Source organism: Coregonus clupeaformis, unplaced genomic scaffold (assembly GCF_020615455.1).
Source record: "Coregonus clupeaformis isolate EN_2021a unplaced genomic scaffold, ASM2061545v1 scaf1762, whole genome shotgun sequence".
In the NCBI taxonomy this organism is placed as follows: domain Eukaryota; kingdom Metazoa; phylum Chordata; class Actinopteri; order Salmoniformes; family Salmonidae; genus Coregonus; species Coregonus clupeaformis.
The window spans coordinates 1,953-20,672 of NW_025535216.1; the positions used below are offsets into that span (position 1 = coordinate 1,953).

Consider the following 18,720-nt stretch of genomic DNA (forward strand, 5'->3'; position numbering starts at 1 on the left):
GTTAGTACCACTGTCAGTCAGCTAACGTTAACGTCCTGATGCTAGCTGGGGTAGGCCTAGTCTGTGCGTACAGATATATACTTTTTTTTGACAAATTGACTCGCCTCCTGAAGTGCCACCATACACAGCACAGTCATTGGTTAGGCAGTGCAAAAGGGTTTACATCAGCAAGAGCAGGGCAGGCCACTGCTCATGATTGGGAATGGCTATCCATTGCAGTGTGTAATGCAGTGTAACCTAGTTTATATACTCCATCCCAGCAGTGCAAAAACTTGGGAAAGTAGTACATTTTCTTAGAAATATAACTTTGCCCTGTGCTTCTCCGAGCATGCTCTTCTTATAGCCTAGGCACACTTGATATTGCGCACACAGCAGAGAATCAGGGATGGGGGGCATCATCAGGCACACGAGATACTATAACACGCAACTAATTGTAAAACCCTGATCAATATTACATTTAATCGATTACAAATGATATGACCCTCCCCTGGACTAAATTTTAAAAATACTAAATCCTCCCCCCAGACTGAAATTGAAAAAGCATGACCCTCCCACATTTTCGTCCAGGTAAAATGTCCATCTCTCCATAAAAGGCCAGAAACACTTCGTATTATTCAAAGCCCCGTGAACTGACACCATATATACATTCTACAGACCTTACTGAGTATTCCCTACAATACTTTTACTGAGGCACCCAGAATAGTTTTTGCTCTTAAACCAATATGCATTCCATATACAGTGATTCACATTGGGGGCATTTCTTTGACTTAGGAACAAGTTTTAAAACCCACATTTAATTCAAATGTCAGTTAAATATGAACAAATATGAATCATTCTTTAATGTTTAGACAATAATTTTGAATAGAAACAGGTTATTGACACTTTTCTACTATTACGTGGAGGACTTTTATTTGGGACATTTTCGAAATTCCGTGACACGGAAGTACCTTTTTAGTGTTGCTGACGAGACGCTGATGATTTGCCCGGGATTTCAAGCACTATGTGTGTGTTTTTCTGGGGCTGCAAACAAAACTCTTATAAGTAGATGTCGTCAATGTATGGACATTTAAATGCTATTCATTCGTAAATTCTATCAGAGCTTGTAATGTAACTTGTTTTTCGATAGCCAAGAATTCTCAACTCCGTTGTTAGTGCTTGAGGTTTAGCACTGATACAAAACTGGCTACCTTGGCTTTAGTTTGGAACTTTATAGTTGGCTGGCTAGCTAGCTAGTTCTCTCCTATTGTAATAGGTAACCATTTATATAGCTAAGCCTAGCAAACTGGCTAAATCTTTTAGCTATGGTTTGTCTGAGCATACTCTTAGAGTAACTCTATTTTGCTAGCTAGCTAGATACCTAGCTACATGTAAGTAAATTATTTTAGCTAGCTAATGTGGCTTCTACTTGATTACTTTGACTGTTCCTCCCTTACAGAGTTAGCCACTGAAACAACACAGGAACCACTGGTGTGCATTTGGACTTGATACAACTACAGAAGGAGGCATCAACAGAAAGAAAAGCAGAGCGATGCCGCCAGTGTCTGAAATGGAGATGGCCGCGCCAGAGGGGGAAGTCACGGGGGGGTTGTCCCGAGCCGACTGCCTCTGCCCTGTTTGCCTAGAGATCTTTCTGGAGCCGGTGACGTTGCCGTGCAGCCACACCTTCTGCAAGCCCTGCTTCCTGGAGACGGTGGACAAGGCCAATCTGTGCTGCCCGCTGTGTCGCAAGCGGGTGTCAACGTGGGCACGGCTCAACGGCCGGAACAAGACCCTGGTCAACGATGAGCTGTGGCAGCGGGTGCAGGTGGCGTTCCCCATGCAGTGCCAACGCAGGCTCAGTGGACAGGAGGAGGAGGATGAAAACAGTTAAGTGACTGACACACTGTATGTGTTTTCCATTTAACATTAATTTAACAATAAGTGACATCCAAATGGCCTGTGTCCTTTAGTACAGCTGGGTTGGGTATGCTTTGAGGTAATTATGGGTCCACACAGCACCTTGGAATCAGACAAATCTATTTATTCTCACTGTTGTGGGTTACGCGAGGTCGGTTGACCTGTTTGTTTACCTTCCATTTCCCTCTGCCTCCAGTATTGGTCCCCGGACCCAAAGTCAGTCAGCCTGGAGAGGTACGGAGAGAGTACGAGGAACAAATCAGCAAGGTGAATTATCAGGGTAAATTATACCTAGGGTCCTGAGTTTTTCCTGGTCCTGAGTTTTTCCTGACCACGTAACGTGACCAGGAAAAACTCTGGGCCATAGTTATGGACCTAGGTTCTACAGTTTTTTTATGGTCCGATCGCAGCCTCAGGGAAAACTCTTGGCCCAAGTTATAATGCAAGTTTACATTTTACTACACTCTATAGTCACATAGAATACACTTGACATGACCTCTGACCCTTTTCCAGCTATTAGAGGAGAAGCGTACCCTGGAGGAGGCAGAGAGGAAAGCAAGTGAGGAGTACATCCAGAGTCTACTCGCAGGCGAGGAGGAGCGCCTGGCGGAGGAGAGAAGGAAGCACGAGGAGAGGCAGCTGGAGAACGACGAGAAGCTGGCCAGACTGCTCAGCCAGGAGCTGGTGGGTTTAATAATCTGTGTAATATCGGATTACAGTGTACTCAGGTTCTCCCTCATTTTTAGAGCCACTCAGACCAGTTTCACTTTTTCATAAGAACATATAGTTTATTGCTGACAAAAAGGCAAATTGCAATAATGTATCAATTCAATTGATTTGGTCTGTATAGTAGCAGATCAGGTTTACAGGTTGTGTAGGTAAAGGTACAATTAGTGTTCTAATCTTAGAAGCTTGCATTATCTTTTCAGGTCAATGACATAGGTGGAAATCTGAAACCAAGAACGGAACGCAATGTCAGAGAAACAGCATAGGCTACAATGTACGGTTCAAACTTTGAGATGCATTTGGTTACAAACAGTATTGGGGGTAACGCAGTGCAGGAATAATATTACTTTTTGTGGTAACGAGTAATATAACGGTACTGTTCCAATTTGAGTAATAATATTACATTTACTGATCAAAGATAAGTCGTCATTACTTTTGTTATCATTCCCTTCCTATTAGTTGTTTATACAAATTAATATTTGTGATGATTAGTATTCCCTCTGTTTGTGCAATATAAAAAAAAAACACGACTTCTAAACTCTTGAAGCACCTGCAAAGTCAACACGCCAACAGCGGAAAAATTCCAAGACCTGATCTGCTACTAAAGACATATATCAAATCAAACTTTATTTGATGCATGCACCGAATACAACAGCTTACCATGAAATGCTTACTTACAAGCCCTTATAAACCAACAATGCAGTTCAAGAAAGAGTTAAAATATTTACCAAATAAAGTAAAAAGTAACACAATAAAATAACATTAACGAGGCTATATACAGGGGGTACCGGTACCGAGTCAATGTGAGGGGGTACAGGTTAGTCTAGGTAATTTCTACATGTAGGTAGGGGTAAAGTGACTACATAGATAATAGACAGCGGGTAGCAGCGGTGTAAAAACAAATGGAGGTGGGGGGTGTCAATATAAATAGTCCTGGTGGCCATTTGATTAATTGTTCAGCAGTCTTATGGCTTGGGCTAGAAGCTGTTAAGGAGCCTTTTGGTCCTAGACTTGGCGCTCCGGTACCGCTTGCCGTGCGGTAGCAGTGAGAACAGTCTATGACTTGGGTGACTGGAGTGTTTGACAATTTGTTGGGCTTTCCTCTGACACCGCCTAGTATATAGGTCCTGGATGGTAGGAAGCTTGGCCCCAGTGATGTGCTGGGCCGTACGCACTACCCTCTGTAGCGGCTTACGGTCAGATGCCAAGCAGTTGCCATACCAAGTGGTGATGCAACCAGTCAGGATGCTCTCGATGGTGCAGCTGTATAACTTTTTGAGGATCTGGGGACCCATGCCAAATCTTTTCAGCATTCTCACGTAGCTGTTCCTTTTGTCCAGGTGGGAAAGGGCAGTGTGAAGTGCGATTGAGATTGCATCATCTGTGGATCTGTTAGGGCGGTATGTGAATTGGAGTGGGTCTAGGGTATCCGGGATAATGCTGTTGATGTCAGCCATGACCAGCCTTTCAAAGCACTTCATGGCTGCCGACGTGAGGGCTACGGGCGGTAATCATTTAGGCAGGTTACCTTCGCTTCCTTGGGCACATGGACTATGGTGGTCGGCTTGAAACATGTAGGTATTACAGACTCGGTCAGGGAGAGGTTGAAAATGTCAGTGAAGACACTTGCCAGTTGGTCCGCGCATGCTTTGAGTACACGTCCTGGTAATCCGTCTGTCCCCGTGGATTTGAGAATGTTGACCTGTTTAAAGGTCTTGCTCACATCGGCTACCGAGAGCGTTATCACAAAGTCGTCGGAACAGCTGGTGCTCTCATACATGCTTCAGTGTTGTTTCCCTCGAAGCGAACATAAAAGGCATTTAGCTCGTCTGGTAGGCTCGCGTCACTGGGCAACTCACGGCTGGGTTTCCCTTTGTAGTCCGTAATAGTTTTCAAGCCCTGCCACATGGACGAGCATCAGAGCCGGTGTAGTAGGATTAAATCTTAATCCTGTATTGATGCTTAGCTTGTTGATGGTTAGTCTGAGGGCGTAGGAGGATTTCTTATAAGAGTCCAGATTAGTGTCCCGCTCCTTGAAAGCAGCAGCTCTAGCCTTTAGCTTGATGCGGATGTTGCCTGTAATCCATGACTTCTGGTTGGGATATGTACGTACGGTCACTGTGGGGACGAAGTCGTCGACGCACTTATTGATGAAGCCGATGACTGAGGTGGTATACTCCTCAATGCCATTGGATGTTGTCCGGAACATATTCCGGTCTGTGCTAGCAAAACAGTCCTGTAGCGTAGCATCCGCGTCATCTGACCACTTCCGTATTGAGTGAGTCACTGGTACTTCCTGCTTTAGTTTTAGCTTGTAAGCAGGAATCAGGAGGATATAATTATGGTCAGATTTGCCAAATGGAGGGCGAGGGAGAGCTTTGTATGCGTCTCTGTGTGTGGAGTAAAGGTGGTCTAGAGTATTTTTTTTCTTCTGGTTGCACATGTGACATGCTGGTAGAAATGAGGTAAAACGGATTTAAGTTTGTCTGCATTAAAGTCCCCGGCCACTAGGAGTGCCGCTTCTGGATGAGCATTTTCTTGTTTGCTTATGGCCTTATACAGCTCGTTGAGTGCGGTCTTAGTGCCAGCATCTGTTTGTGGTGGTAAATAGACGTCTACGAATAATATAGATGAGAACTCTCTTGGTAGATAGTGTGGTCTACAGCTTATCATGAGGTACTCTACCTCAGTTAAGCAATACCTCAAGACTTCTTTAATATAAGACATCGCGCACCAGCTGTTATTGACAAATAGACACACAACCCGCCCCTCGTCTTACCAGGCGTAGCATCTCTGTCCTGCCGATGCATGGAAATCCCGCCAGCTCTATATTATCCGTGTCGTCGTTCAGCCACGACTCGGTGAAACACAAGATATTCCAATGATTACACGTTGGCCAGTAGAACGGATGGTAGTGGTTTACTATCTTGTCTATGAATTCTCAGAAGGCAGCCCAACCTACGCCCCCTTTATCTCAGTCTTTTTTTCACGCAAATGGGCCCGTTCCAGAGAAAGCAGTATATCCTTCGCGTCGGACTTGTTACCCTCTACGGGATTGGTGTCCCGTATACGGGACAGTTGAGCTAATGTATGCTAATGTCATTAGCATGACTGTTGTAAGTAACAGCAAACTTTCCAGGACATAGACATGTCTAATGTGGGCAGAAAGCTTAAATTCTTGTTAATCTAACTGTACTGTACAATTTACAGTAGCTATTATTGTGACAAAATACCATGCTATTGTTTGAGGAGAGTGCACAACAAAAAAATTATCACGGCAACTGGTTCACCTCTGAAGGTAAATTATGTACTTGCATTCAGTAATCTTGCTCTGATTTGTCATCCTAATGGTCCCAGAGATAAAATGTAGCATAGTTTTGTTTGATAAAATCCATTTTTATATTCAAATGTAGGAACTGGGTTCTACAGTTTGAATCCCTGCTGTCTGACTCCACACCCACCACGCCCGGCCATCTAGATGTGTGAAAGTTAGTGTATAAGCTAATGATCCATCATGTATGACATTCCTGGGAGTGTGTAAACTTACATTTTGTATTACCATGTCATTCTTGTATGTTCTCTATAGTTATGTACTTGAAAATGTATCAATTGACCAATTCGGCACATTTGGGCAGACTTGATACAAAATAGTCCAGTATTGCAATGCTTCACTGGATCAATCTGAAACTTTGCACACACTGATGCCATCTAGTGGCCAAAATCGAAATGGCACCTAAACTAAACTGCAATATTATAATGTGGCCTTTCTCTTGCATTTCAAAGATGATGGAACCCAAAAAATTATCCTTAAGAGGTTAAAGAAAAAATCTTCGTCCAGTTCGAGGTGAGTAATCGCTGTTCTGATGTCCAGAAGTTATTTTCGGTCATAAGAGATGGTAGCAGCAACATTGTGTACACAATAAGTTAAAAATAAGTTACAAGCAACACAAAAAAACTAACAGCCATCCCCTCAGGAGCCATTACTACATAGCTGCGGGAAGTAGAGGTGCTGAGGGTGCTGTAGCACCCCCTCAAAAATCTTAATAACAATAATAAAGTAGTGCACTGGTCCTTTACTAGTCCTTTATTAGCGGAACGATATAGCCGCTTAGTAGTGTAACTAATTACTTTTCCCAGGGAGTAATAAGTGAAGTAATTTGTTATTGTTGAAAAAAGTAATAGTTCATATGTTACTTTTTTGTTGTAACGACCCCAACACTAGTTACAGATCAATATACATCCATCAATTCAACTATATAATCAGCAAACGAAACATACGCGTAACTCCCAGTATATGCACCTCACACGGGGCATCTCTCTTACATTAGGGAAAGGGGGATACCTAGTCAGTGGTACAACAGAATGCATTCAACTGAAATGGGTCTTACCCATTTAACCCATCCCCCTTAAATCAGAGAGCTGCGGGGGTTAATCAACATCCACCATTAGACCATCAATGACTGTTTCTTTCCACAATTTCCTTAGTAATTATTTTATCAACAAATGAGCTCACAATTTATGGAGTCTATGATATTGTGAGGTAATGTAAGACAACCAATCTGAGAAGAAAATGATCAATTTGCGTGTACTGTACAACTTGCTAAATGAGTTATTTGCAAACCTGTAAAATGACCTCTTGTCAACAATATATCCTGGTAAGGTAGTTGATTGCTGTTTTAAAATAAGAAAATACGGGTGGGTGGCACTTATGGCTGTCCCCGACTAAAGAAAATCTTGGTCGACCGAAAGTCGTCTGTTCTTTCTACCAATCTATTGGTTGACATTGTGTATTTTTCCATATAGACACACCCTATGTTTTTTAATAAAATCAACTATATGCATTGAGCTTGTCTGATTCTTTAAGCTTACTGTTTGATGAAATAAAACACAAAGAAAAAAAATAACGTAGCCTGACCCAAACATTCTCCTCCCGCTCCTGCTGGCTTTCTCAGATTCTGCCATTACTCTCCTGAAGTTGCTGGTAATAGGCTACATGAGGACTTGGCAACCTTTCTCATGTGGAATGCCAATTTATCTTACCATTTCTACCGACCTGCGTGCTAGTTATGGTTTTCATATGCACATTTTCAGTTTACATTGATAATGTCTTCATATGTCAAAATTATTGTCATGTGGTTAATCAAAATTCTATCCAAATCTAAATAAAAATGATACAAACCTAAAAAGTAACTTATATTGTCATTGCCAACTGTGTAAAAATAGCCTATAAGCCAACAAATAAAAACATTGCAGTCTGCAGGTAGAAAATATCCGGATAAAAATGGCCTGTCAGCAATGAACTTGAAACATTGTATCAACTTGGGTCCGGCCCCATGCTTGTGCTAGCAAACTTGCAACATTTTATGAAATATTCCGGGCCCTCAGAGTTTCCCGGGCCAGTGAGCTCGGAACAGACAGCTGTAGGCTGTTTGCACAAGGGATAATAAGTGCTTGACTTGGGCAGGAGCTCACCGGAGCCAAGTACCAGCACCTCAAATTGTCTACTGCTTGAGCTTCTGTTCCTCTAATAGAATATTAGCTCAAAAGTATTGTGGGGCTCCAGCACCTAAATGGAAACATAACCTATTTCAGTCCAAGTCAAGCACTGATAAGAAGTAACCAGGTAGGCCTATTTTATGATGTTTCCACTGGAGCATGACATTTTCCCCTTTCACGCTGAATGGTTATCGAAAGGGAGAGAGCTGTAAAGATTTTTGTAATACATTAAGGAACTATTGTCATTCTCAACAGATAAAAACAGACTTTGTTTGCTTGCTGTTTGAGTTGAAGAAAAAATTACTTTGAGAAGCTCCACAGCTCATTGATGGTGGTGCGTTGAGCCAATCAGAAATAATATCAGATGTGTATGCCTACATTATATGCCTACATTTGCGCACAGGCCAGGTAGCCTATAGGCCTATATACTTCTATGCGTAATCAGGTGCGAGTCCTTACTCAACATTGACAGGAGCGCTCCAAACAAAAGACAATGTCTAAATTGATTTGACAAAACTCGTAAATGGAATGAAATAAACCAAAACTTGTTTCTCTCTCTTGTGAACTCCGACAATGACAACGGTACGACTGGAATAATAATAATAATAATAATAAATGGAATGCATTAACATAAATTACCATAACCAAACAAAAATTGTAGATTAGGAATTAACGGTAAATGTACTACTGGTGATATATGTAATGGAGAAGTGATATACACTAACAATCAAACGCAAACAATTCACACAATGAAGTTAGGAGAATTAATGTGCACAAATTGACAGGAAGAGAACGCATTCTGGAGAGAGAAGTACATTGTGCATCTGGGCGCTGCATGGTCAATCCGACGTCTGGATTGGCCATGCAGCATCTACAGTGATAGGCCTCTGCATAAGTCAGGGCATACTTCTTGCGCTTTGCGGAGCAGTGCAGAACTGTTGTGAAGGAAGTTGTCAAGGAAGTGAGTTTGTTTATACAGGTTGTACCACCCCAACCTACCGTCAACCAATCATGTCAATGCAGAGCTATACAGAGCCCTCCACATTGTTACAACATTTGTGAGGCGCATGGCGATGCGGTACGGAGCTCGATTTGGCCTGTGCATGCCTCTGGAGGCTCCGTAATTGCATCACACCCTCCATAAGGTTACATTGGCGCCGGAGGGGATGGCTGCCGTTTTACGGGCTCCTTACCAACTGTGCTATTTTGTGTATTTTCTTCGCATTGTTTGAAACTTATTTTGTACATAATGTTGCTGCTACCGTCTCTTATGACCAAAAAGAGCTTCTGGGTATCAGAACAGCGATTACTCACCTCGAACTGGACAAAGATTTTTTCTTTAATGATTCCAACGCGAAGGATATACTGCTTCTCCGAGACCAGGCCCAAATCCCTGTCATTCGCGTGAAGAAAAGACGGAAATACAGGGGGTGGAGATCAGGGTGCCTTGTTAGAATTCGTCGGCGAGTGGGTAACCCGCCTCTACCATCCGTTCTATTGGCCAACGTGCAATCACTGGAAAATAAACTGGATGCTATCCGTTCGAGACTATCCTACCAACGGGACATTAAACTGTAATATCTTATGTTTCACCGAGTCGTGGCTGAACGACGACACGGATAATATACATTTAGCTGGGTTTTCCGTGCATCGGCAGGACAGAACAGCTAAGTCTGGTAAGGCGAGGGCTGGGGGCGGGTGTCTATTTGTCAATAACAGCTGGTGCGCGATGTCTAATATTAAGGAAGTCTCAAGGTATTTCTCGCCTCAGGTAGAGTACCTCATGATGAACTGTAGACCACACTATCTACCAAGAGCGTTTTCATCTATATTTTTCGTAGCCGTCTATTTACCACTAGGCGCTCCTAGTGGCCGGTGACTTTAATGCAGGCAAACTTAAATCCGTTTTACCTCATTTCTACCAGCATGTCACATTTGCAACCAGAGGGAAAAAACTCTAGACCACCTTTAATCCACACACAGAGACGCATACAAAGCTCTACCAAGCCCTCCATTTGGCAAATCTCATCATAATTCTATCCCACTGATTCCTGCTTACAAGCAAAAACTAAAGCAGGAAGTACCAGTGACTCGCTCAATACGGAAGTGGTCAGATGACGCGGATGCTACGCTACAGGACTGTTTTGCTAGCACAGACTGGAATATGTTCCGGGATTCATCCAATGGCATTGAGGAGTATACCACCTCAGTCACCGGCTTCATCAATAAGTGCATCGACGACGTTGTCCCCACAGTGACCGTACATACATATCCCAACCAGAAGCCATGGTTTAAAGGCAACATCTGCACTGAGCTAAAGGCTAGAGCTGCCGCTTTCAAGGAGCGGGACACTAATCCGGACGCTTATAAGAAATCCCGCTATGCCCTCAGACGAACCATCAAACAGGCAAAGCGTCAATACAGGACTAAGATTGAATCCTACTACACCGGCTCTGACGCTTGTCGGATGTGGCAGGGCATGTAAACTATTATGGACTACAAAGGGAAACCCAGCTGCGAGCTGCCCAGTGACGCGAGCCTACCAGACGAGCTAAATGCCTTTTTATGGTCGCTTCGAGGGAAGCAACACTGAAGCATGCATGAGAGCGCCAGCTGTTCCGGACGACTGTGTTATCACGCACTCCATAGCCGATGTGAGCAAGATCTTTAAACAGGTCAACATTCACAAGGCCGCGGGGACAGATGGGTTACCAGGACGTGTACTCAGAGCATGCGCAGACCAACTGGCAAGTGTCTTAACTGACATTTTCAACCTCTCCCTAACCGAGTCTACCTACATGTTTCAAGCAGACCACCATAGTCCCTGTGCCCAATAAAGTGAAGGTAACCTGCCTAAATGACTACCGCCCCGTAGTACTTCGGTAGCCATGAAGTGCTTTGAAAGGCTGGTCATGGCTCACTTCAACACCATCATCCTGGAAACCCTAGACCCACTCCAATTCGCATATTGCCCCAACAGATCCACAGATGATGCAATCTCTATCGCACTCCACACTGCCCTTTCCCAGCTGGACAATAGGAACACCTATGTGAGAATGCTGTTCATTGACTACAGCTCAGCGTTTAACACCATAGTGCCCACAAAGCTCATCACTAAGATAAGGACCCTGGGACTAAACACCTCCCTCTGCAACTGGATCCTGGACTTCCTGATGGGCCGGCCCCAGGTGGTAAGGGTAGACAACAACACATCTGCCACGCTGATCCTCAACACTGGGGCCCCTCAGGGGTGCGTGCTTAGTCCCCTCCTGTACTCCCTGTTCACCCACAACTGCGTGGCAAAGCACGACTCAAACACCATCATTAAGTTTGCTGACGACACAACAATGGTAGGCCTGATCACCGACAACGATGAGACAGCCTATAAGAAGGAGGTCAGAGACCTGGCAGAGTGGTGCCAGGACAACAACCTCTCCTTCAACGTGAGCAAAACAAAGGAGCTGATCGTGGACTACAGGAAAAAGAGGGCTGAACACGCCCCCATTCACATCAACGGGGCTGTAGTGGAGGGGGTCGAGAGTTTCAAGTTCCTTGGTGTCCACATCACCAACAAACTATCATGGTTCAAACACACCAAGACAGTCGTAAAGAGGGCACGACAACACCTTTTCCCCCTCAGGAGACTGAAAAGATTTGCCAATGGTCCCCAGATCCTCAAAAAGTTCAACAGCTGCACCATCGAGAGCATCCTGACCGGTTGCATCACCGCCTGGTATGGCAACTGGTCGGCATCTGACCATAGGCGCTACAGAGGGTTGTGCATACGGCCCAGTACATCACTGGGGCCAAGCTTCCTGACATCCTGGACCTATATACTAGGCGGTGTCAGAGGAAAGCCCAAAAAATTGTTGAAGACTCCAGTCACCCAAGTCATAGACTGTTCTCTCTGCTACCGCATGGCAAGCGGTACCGGAGCGCCAAGTCTAGGACCAAAAGGCTCCTTAACAGCTTCTACCCCCAAGCCATCAGACTGCTGAACAATTAATCAAATGGCCACCCGGACACCGCCCCCCTTTGTTTTTACACTGCTGCTACTCGCTGTTTTATTATCTATGCATAGTCACTTTACCCCTACCAACATGAACAAATTACCTCGACTAACCTGTACCCCGGCACATTGACCCTGTATATAGCCTCATTGTTATTTTATTGTGTTACTTTTTATTTAAAAAAAATATTTAGTTAATTTAGTAAATATTTTCTTAACTCTATTTCTTGAACTGCATTGTTGGTTAAGGACTCGTAAGCATTTCACATCACCTGTTGTATTCGGTGACAAATACAATTTCATTTGAATTGGCTTTTAGTCTAGGCCTCCACAATGGATTAGTTCACTGAGATGAGCACATACAGTGCATTCAGAAAGTATTCAGAACCCTTGACTTTGTCCACATTTTGTTATGTTACAGCCTTATTCTAAAATGGATTAAATTTGTTTTTTTCCTCATCAATCTACACACAGTACCCCATAATGACAAAGAAAAAACAGGTTTTTAGAATTTTTTGATTTTATTTTTAAGTATACAGACCCTTTACTCAGTACTTTGTTGAAGCACCTTTGGCAGCGATTACAGCCTTGAGTCTTCTTGGGTATGACACTACAAGCTTGGCACACCTGTATTTGGGGAGTTTCTTCCATTCTTCTCTGCAGATCCTCTCAAGCTCTGTCAGGTTGGATGGGGAGCGTTGGTGCACAGCTGTTTTCAGGTCTCCAGAGATGTTCGATCGGGCTCTGGCTGGGCCACTCAAGGACATTTAGAGACTTGTCCCGGAGCCACTCCTGCGTTGGCTGTGTGCTTAGGGTTGTTGTCCTGTTGGAAGGTGAACCTTCGCCCCCAGTCTAATGTCCTGAGGGCTTTGGAGCAGGTTTTTATCAAGGATCTCTCTTTACTTCGCTCCGTTCATCTTTCCCTCGACCCTGACTAGTCTCCCAGTCCCTGCCGCTGAAAAACATCCCCACAGCATGATGCTGCCACCACCATGCTTCACCGTAGGGATGGTGCCAGGTTTCCTCCAGACGTGACACTTGGCATTCAGGCCAAAGAGTTCAATCTTGGTTTCATCAGACCAGAGAATCTTGTTTCTCTTGGTCTGAGACTCCTTTAGGAGCCTTTTGGCAAACTCCAAGCGTGCTGTCATGTGCCTTTTACTGAGGAGTGCCTTCCGTCTGGCCACTCTACCATAAAGGCCTGATTGGTGGAGTGCTGCAGAGATGGTTGTCCTTCTGGAAGGTTCTCCCATCTCCACAGAGGAACTCTGGAGCTCTGTCAGAGTGACCATCGGGTTTTTGGTCACCTCCCTGACCAAGGCCCTTCTCCCCTGATTGCTCAGTTTGGCCAGGTGGCCAGCTCTATGAAGAGTCTTGGTGGTTCCAAACTTTTTCAATTAAGAATGATGGAGCCCACTGTTTTCTTGGGGACCTTCAATGCTGCAGAAATGTTTTAGTAACCTTCCCCAGATCTGTGCCTTGACCCAATCCTGTCTCGGAGCTCTACGGACAATTCCTTCGAGCTCATGGCTTGGTTGCTCTGACATGCACTGTCAACAGTGGGACCTTATATAGACAGGTGTGTGCCTTTCCAAATCATGTCCTATCAATTTAATTTACCACAGGTGGACTCCTATCAAGTTGTAGAAACATCTCAAGGATGATCAATGGAAACAGGATGCACCTGAGCTCAATTTCGATTCTCATAGCAAAGGGTCTGAATACTTATGTAAATTATGTATTTCTGGTTTTGCTAAACCTGTTTTCGCTCTTTCATTATGGTGTATTGTGTGGAGATTGGTGATTTCTATGTACTTAATCCATTTTAGAATAAGGCTGTAACGTAATAAAATGTGGAAACGGGGAAGGGGCCTGACTACTTTCCGAATGCAGTGTATATCTCGGTCTACCAACAGCCTATTGACCAAACAATTGACCTGTTGACTAATTGGGGTCAGCCCTAGTGGCACTATGTATTGGGAATGATTCACTGTATTAACTTTTTTTTACCTGTTCTCTTCAGAATCCAAGACCTATCTCTGAGTCACAGAAGAACACGCGGACGAATGACATCACCCCAGCAAAGAAGAAACAGAACGCCAACGCTGGAGATATAGAGAAGTGAGTCCCCTTCCGTGGTCAGACTTGCACTGTGGTCCAATTCTCTCCTCTTCCAGAAGTGTGCACTCATTCGCTCGTGGATTTAAAAAGATTGGTGGTGTGAGAAATGGTTGAAGCTCCTACCAATCTATTGCTTGTAAATCCATAAGTGGGAGTGAACAAGTGCGCACTTCTGAGAGAAGGGTGGAGAATCAAAATGCAAACCTAAATAGAAACCTTAGACGGTGTGCTAATGGCACAAATAAATAACTTGTTTGTGATTATTGTGATATGTGGTTGAAAATGTATGCACTCACTCACTGTAAGTCGCTCAGGATAAGAGCGTCTGCTAAAATGACTAAAATGTAAAATGTCTCCTACCTTAGTTTGAACGCACTTAGTGTTTGTTGCTCTGGATAATTGACTTAATTAAATATATTACCAGGGAGTGTTCTGACAATTTAATTTTGTTTCCAGGTTCTTGTCCCTTATTCCACAAAGACACGGCAGCAACTCAGAGAATAGGTCCACCTCCAGCTTCATGGCTAACAAGGTTGGGCCTCTTGTCAGTCTCCAGAATGCTCATGCAATCAGCATTTACTGAAAAACATGCTCTTCTCTAAGAATCCACATACACCTAACATGTGACTGATAAACATTATGTACATAAAGAGCCTACACAGACTTTTGCCTTTGGCCATGCTCTTGAGCCAAAAGGGGTCCAATAAATGGACAGAAATATTGCCCAGAAATTACCTAATTTAACTGAGGGGCATACCCCTCCCCACACCCATGAGAACAAAAGCAAATATTGTTTGCGTAAAATGATGGGTTTTTGTGGTTTTATGAGGGGGGGAAATTCCACATTATCTCAGCCAACACTTGATGCAAAATGTGACAAACAATTAGCAACTAAACTTGAATATTGTATCTTTAACTTCTGTTTACTTTTGTGTCCAATTGAAGGAGAATATCATGCACTCGGAGAGGAAGCCTTGGTCTTCCAAAGAGCATGCAGAGCACCCGATGCCAACGCTAGACTTCTACCCGGAGAGCTGCCGCACGCCGTGTGAGGCCTCAACGTCATCAGAGAGTATGGTGTACCATCTGACCGACCCCTCGGGAACTTCACTGGCACACACACCCCACCACGGCACCCCAAGGAGAGGAGTGACCTCGGCCAAGAGGAAGAGCTGTGACATTGAGGTGCCAAACGAAGGGGAAGCAGAGGTGGTCAGTAAGCGGCTCTGTCCTTCCTCCTCGTCATCCCTCCTCTATCTGCAGCATGGAGAGGTGGCCCTAGTAGGCCAAGGGGAGAAGGCCCTGCTGCTCCAGGAGCTGGCCCAGAGAGAGGAGGTGCTCTTCTGCCGCATGCAACAGGAGCAGGAGGACCGGAAGCTGGCTTTCCATCTGCAGAGGCAGCTGAACCGCGAGGCGGCCATCCACGCAGTAGACCGCAGCAAGGGCTCCAGCGACCAGTACCAGCTCCGCCAGAAACCTGACTCCAGCTCTGGCTCCAGCCCAGAGGGGAATGGTCATAGCGGGGCCAACAGGGGGCGCTCACACTCCTCCACCTCCAAAGAGAACAGGAACACAGTGGAGAGGAGGAGACTGTCTGGGCCCTCATCTACCACCAATAAGGGGGAAAGGAGCTCCACCATCTCTAGCGCTGCTGCCACACCCTCCAGCCCACTGAAGAGGGGCAGTAAGCAGGCCACCCTCACAGAGATGTTCCCCAGTCTGGGCAGTTGAATCCTGGGTGTTTTGGAGCATCTACAGTGGCACTGCTCATCACCATCACCTCTTGTTAACAGGTCTCGCCTTATCGCCTATGGGGGCTCAAGTGGTCAGGATTGGAATGAAGGAATACCTTAGGGAGAAGAGGGTAGATATTGCTTGGACATTGACCGTCTGGGACTTCACTGTGGTTTGAATGCATTTCAGGGTCTTCGACAGTTTGAGTGCTCACAGGAAATGGCAGAGACTGGCTCGATCAACTTTATTTTGATAGTAGGTTCATTTTACTCAGATTGTTTTCTCTAGAGATTCATATAAATGATTACTTTGGAATAAAATAAAAACAATTGGGAAGTTATGTCTTGTCCTGTGGCGTGTATTAATGGATGCCAAAGGAAGCCAGACTTCCCCAAATATTTGACCAATAAATTTTTTTTATATATGAAATTATTTTTCTTTGGTGTGTGTTTTCAGAATTTTCCGTCAATTCGCAAGTGGCTGAATCTCACCAGAAACCATGTGTTTGTATTTGATACCATTCCACCTATTCCACTCCAGTAGTTGTTTAGTAAACTGTCAAACATGAACTTGCTTGACCATACTGCAGGTCATATAACTGCTCCAGGCTCTGTCGTAGCCGGCCGCGACCGGGAGACCCATGGGGCGGCGCACAATTGGCCCAGCGTCGTCCAGGGTATGGAAGGGAATGGCCGGCAGGGATGTAGCTCAGTTGGTAGAGCATGGTGTTTGCAACGCCAGGGTTGTGGGTTCGATTCCCAAGGGGGGCCAGTATGAAAAAATAAATAATGTATGCACTCACTAACTGTAAGTCGCTCTGGATAAGAGCATCTGCTAAATGACAAAAATAAATAAAAATAATAACTGTTTGTTACGTGCAATATTTGCTTTGTGGACTTCACCGGACAGATGTTGCTCTCGGTTTTGTGATGAAACAAACGTACAGTACAGTGCCTTATTCATCCTCGGCGTTTTTCCTATTTGTCAAATAAATTCCATGGAGGGCCTAGTGTCTGCTGGTTTTTGTTTTTAAGACTTAGACAACCAGGTGAGGGGAGTTACTTACAAATTAGTAGGGGTGTGCCAAGTAGTCGGACAAAACGAGTATCGTAACGGATATGGGACATTTTCTGGATACGATTATGATCTGAGTATTTTTTGTAATTATCCGTTATTGGAAAGAAAGTTATTTTCGGGTGCCAGCAAGCATCTTTGTCATGTCAGTCAGTCACTGAGTTTCTAAACCATACTGTGCTGCAGGGTTTCCCAACTGGTGGCCTGTGGTTGGTTTTATTTGGCCCTCCCAAGTTTTCTGAGCAATAAAATAAATAGTAGTTGTTTTTTATTTTATTGTTGGACATAAGACTGTAAGAACACCAGGAAATCAGCACCAAGTGATTTTAATTTTGGAAATCTGTTCCCAAGTATTCCCACGCATAATACAGAGATGTGATCGTATACAAATGTGTAAAAGGTTTGAAATGATTATGTTTTAGTCAAATATTATATCTGCTTGTGCTTCTTGCGATCAATTTGCAATCTCCAAATTATTTGTAATTATGTTCCGTCCCCCCGACCATCCGCTCAAGAAAGAAATTGGGCCGCGGCTGAATCTATACTGAACAATAAAATATAAACACAACATGCAAAAATGTTACAGTTCACATAAGGAAATCATTCAATTGAAATACATTAATTGGCCCCTAATATGGATTTCACATGACTGGGAATACAGATACAGTGCATTTGGAAAGTATTCCGACCCCTTCACCTTTTCCATATTTTGTTCTGTTACAGCCTTATTCTTCAATTGTTTTTTCCCCCTCATCAATCTACACACAATACCCCATAATGACAAAGCAAAAACAGGTGAAAATAAATATATATACGGATATTACATTTACATAAGTATTCAGACCCTTTACTCAGTACTTCCTTTGACCTCATGGTTTGGTTTTTGCTCTGACATGCACTGTCGACTGTCGGACCTTATATAGACAGATGTGTGCCTTTCCAAATCATGTCCAATCAATTGAATTTACCACAGATGGACTCAAATCAAGTTGTAGAAACATCTCAAGGATGATCAATGGAAACAGGATGCACCTGAGCTCAATTTCGAGTCTCCTAGCAAAGGGTCTGAATACTTATGTAAATAAGGTATTTCTGTTTTCATTTTTTATACATTTGCAAAAATTTATAAAAACCTGTTTTCACTTTGTCATTATGGGGTGTTGTGTGTAGATTGATGAACAAAAATATTAATTTAATACATTTTAGAATAAGGCTGTAACTTAACAAAATGTGGAACAAGTGAGGGGGTCTGAATACTTTCCAAATGCACTGTATATCTTTCTAATTTTGTCAAAGTCGTTTTCATCGCAAGTTAAAGCGTACTGTTAGCTAGCTAGCTAACAGCTGGCTAGCTTGCTAGCTAACATTACGTGTATGATCTGTGTAGTAATATTATTTGTATCTCAGAAAGCAATTTGCATTGCTAGTTATAGCCTAATGTTAGCTAACTAGCTAACATTGAACCTAGTTGGTTAACTTTAGTTATCTGCAGATTCATGCATGGTAGTAGTGTAATGAGTTGGGATTATGGTTAATCATTTAGCTAGCTAGCTGGCTAGCTACATGTCTAAACAAAACATTTACATCATTACATTTTAGTCATTTAGCCACATTTTTTGCAGTATTACTTTAGTGCCTTGTTGCAAACAGGATGCATGTTTTGG

The 18,720-nt window shown here is 43.7% G+C and overlaps 1 protein-coding gene across 2 annotated transcripts; it reads left to right on the plus strand.

Annotated features, from left to right (window-relative positions):
- Window positions 1-949: 949 nt before the first annotated feature.
- Window positions 950-16,649, plus strand: LOC121561581 (E3 ubiquitin-protein ligase rnf168). 2 transcript variants are annotated; one of them, XM_041874138.2, is made up of 7 exons: window positions 950-1,004; window positions 1,436-1,865; window positions 2,093-2,163; window positions 2,410-2,580; window positions 14,151-14,248; window positions 14,705-14,780; window positions 15,194-16,649. In XM_041874138.2, the coding sequence occupies exons 2-7, from the start codon at window positions 1,529-1,531 to the stop codon at window positions 15,977-15,979; spliced, it is 1,539 nt and encodes a 512-aa protein (XP_041730072.1). In that variant the 5' UTR covers window positions 950-1,004; window positions 1,436-1,528; the 3' UTR covers window positions 15,980-16,649. The 2 variants fall into 2 exon arrangements, with proteins under 2 accessions (XP_041730072.1, XP_041730063.1); XM_041874129.2 differs by having other exon boundaries at window positions 965-1,056.
- The last annotated feature ends 2,071 nt before the right edge of the window (window positions 16,650-18,720 follow it).

Excerpts from the sequence above, each read along its gene's own strand:
- LOC121561581 (XM_041874138.2), top strand. The coding sequence starts at position 1,529 with ATGCCGCCAGTGTCTGAAATGGAGATGGCCGCGCCAGAGGGGGAAGTC. Across the intron at positions 1,866-2,092 it reads GGAGGAGGAGGATGAAAACA|TATTGGTCCCCGGACCCAAA; the intron begins GTTAAGTGACTG and ends CTCTGCCTCCAG. Across the intron at positions 14,781-15,193 it reads CCAGCTTCATGGCTAACAAG|GAGAATATCATGCACTCGGA; the intron begins GTTGGGCCTCTT and ends GTCCAATTGAAG.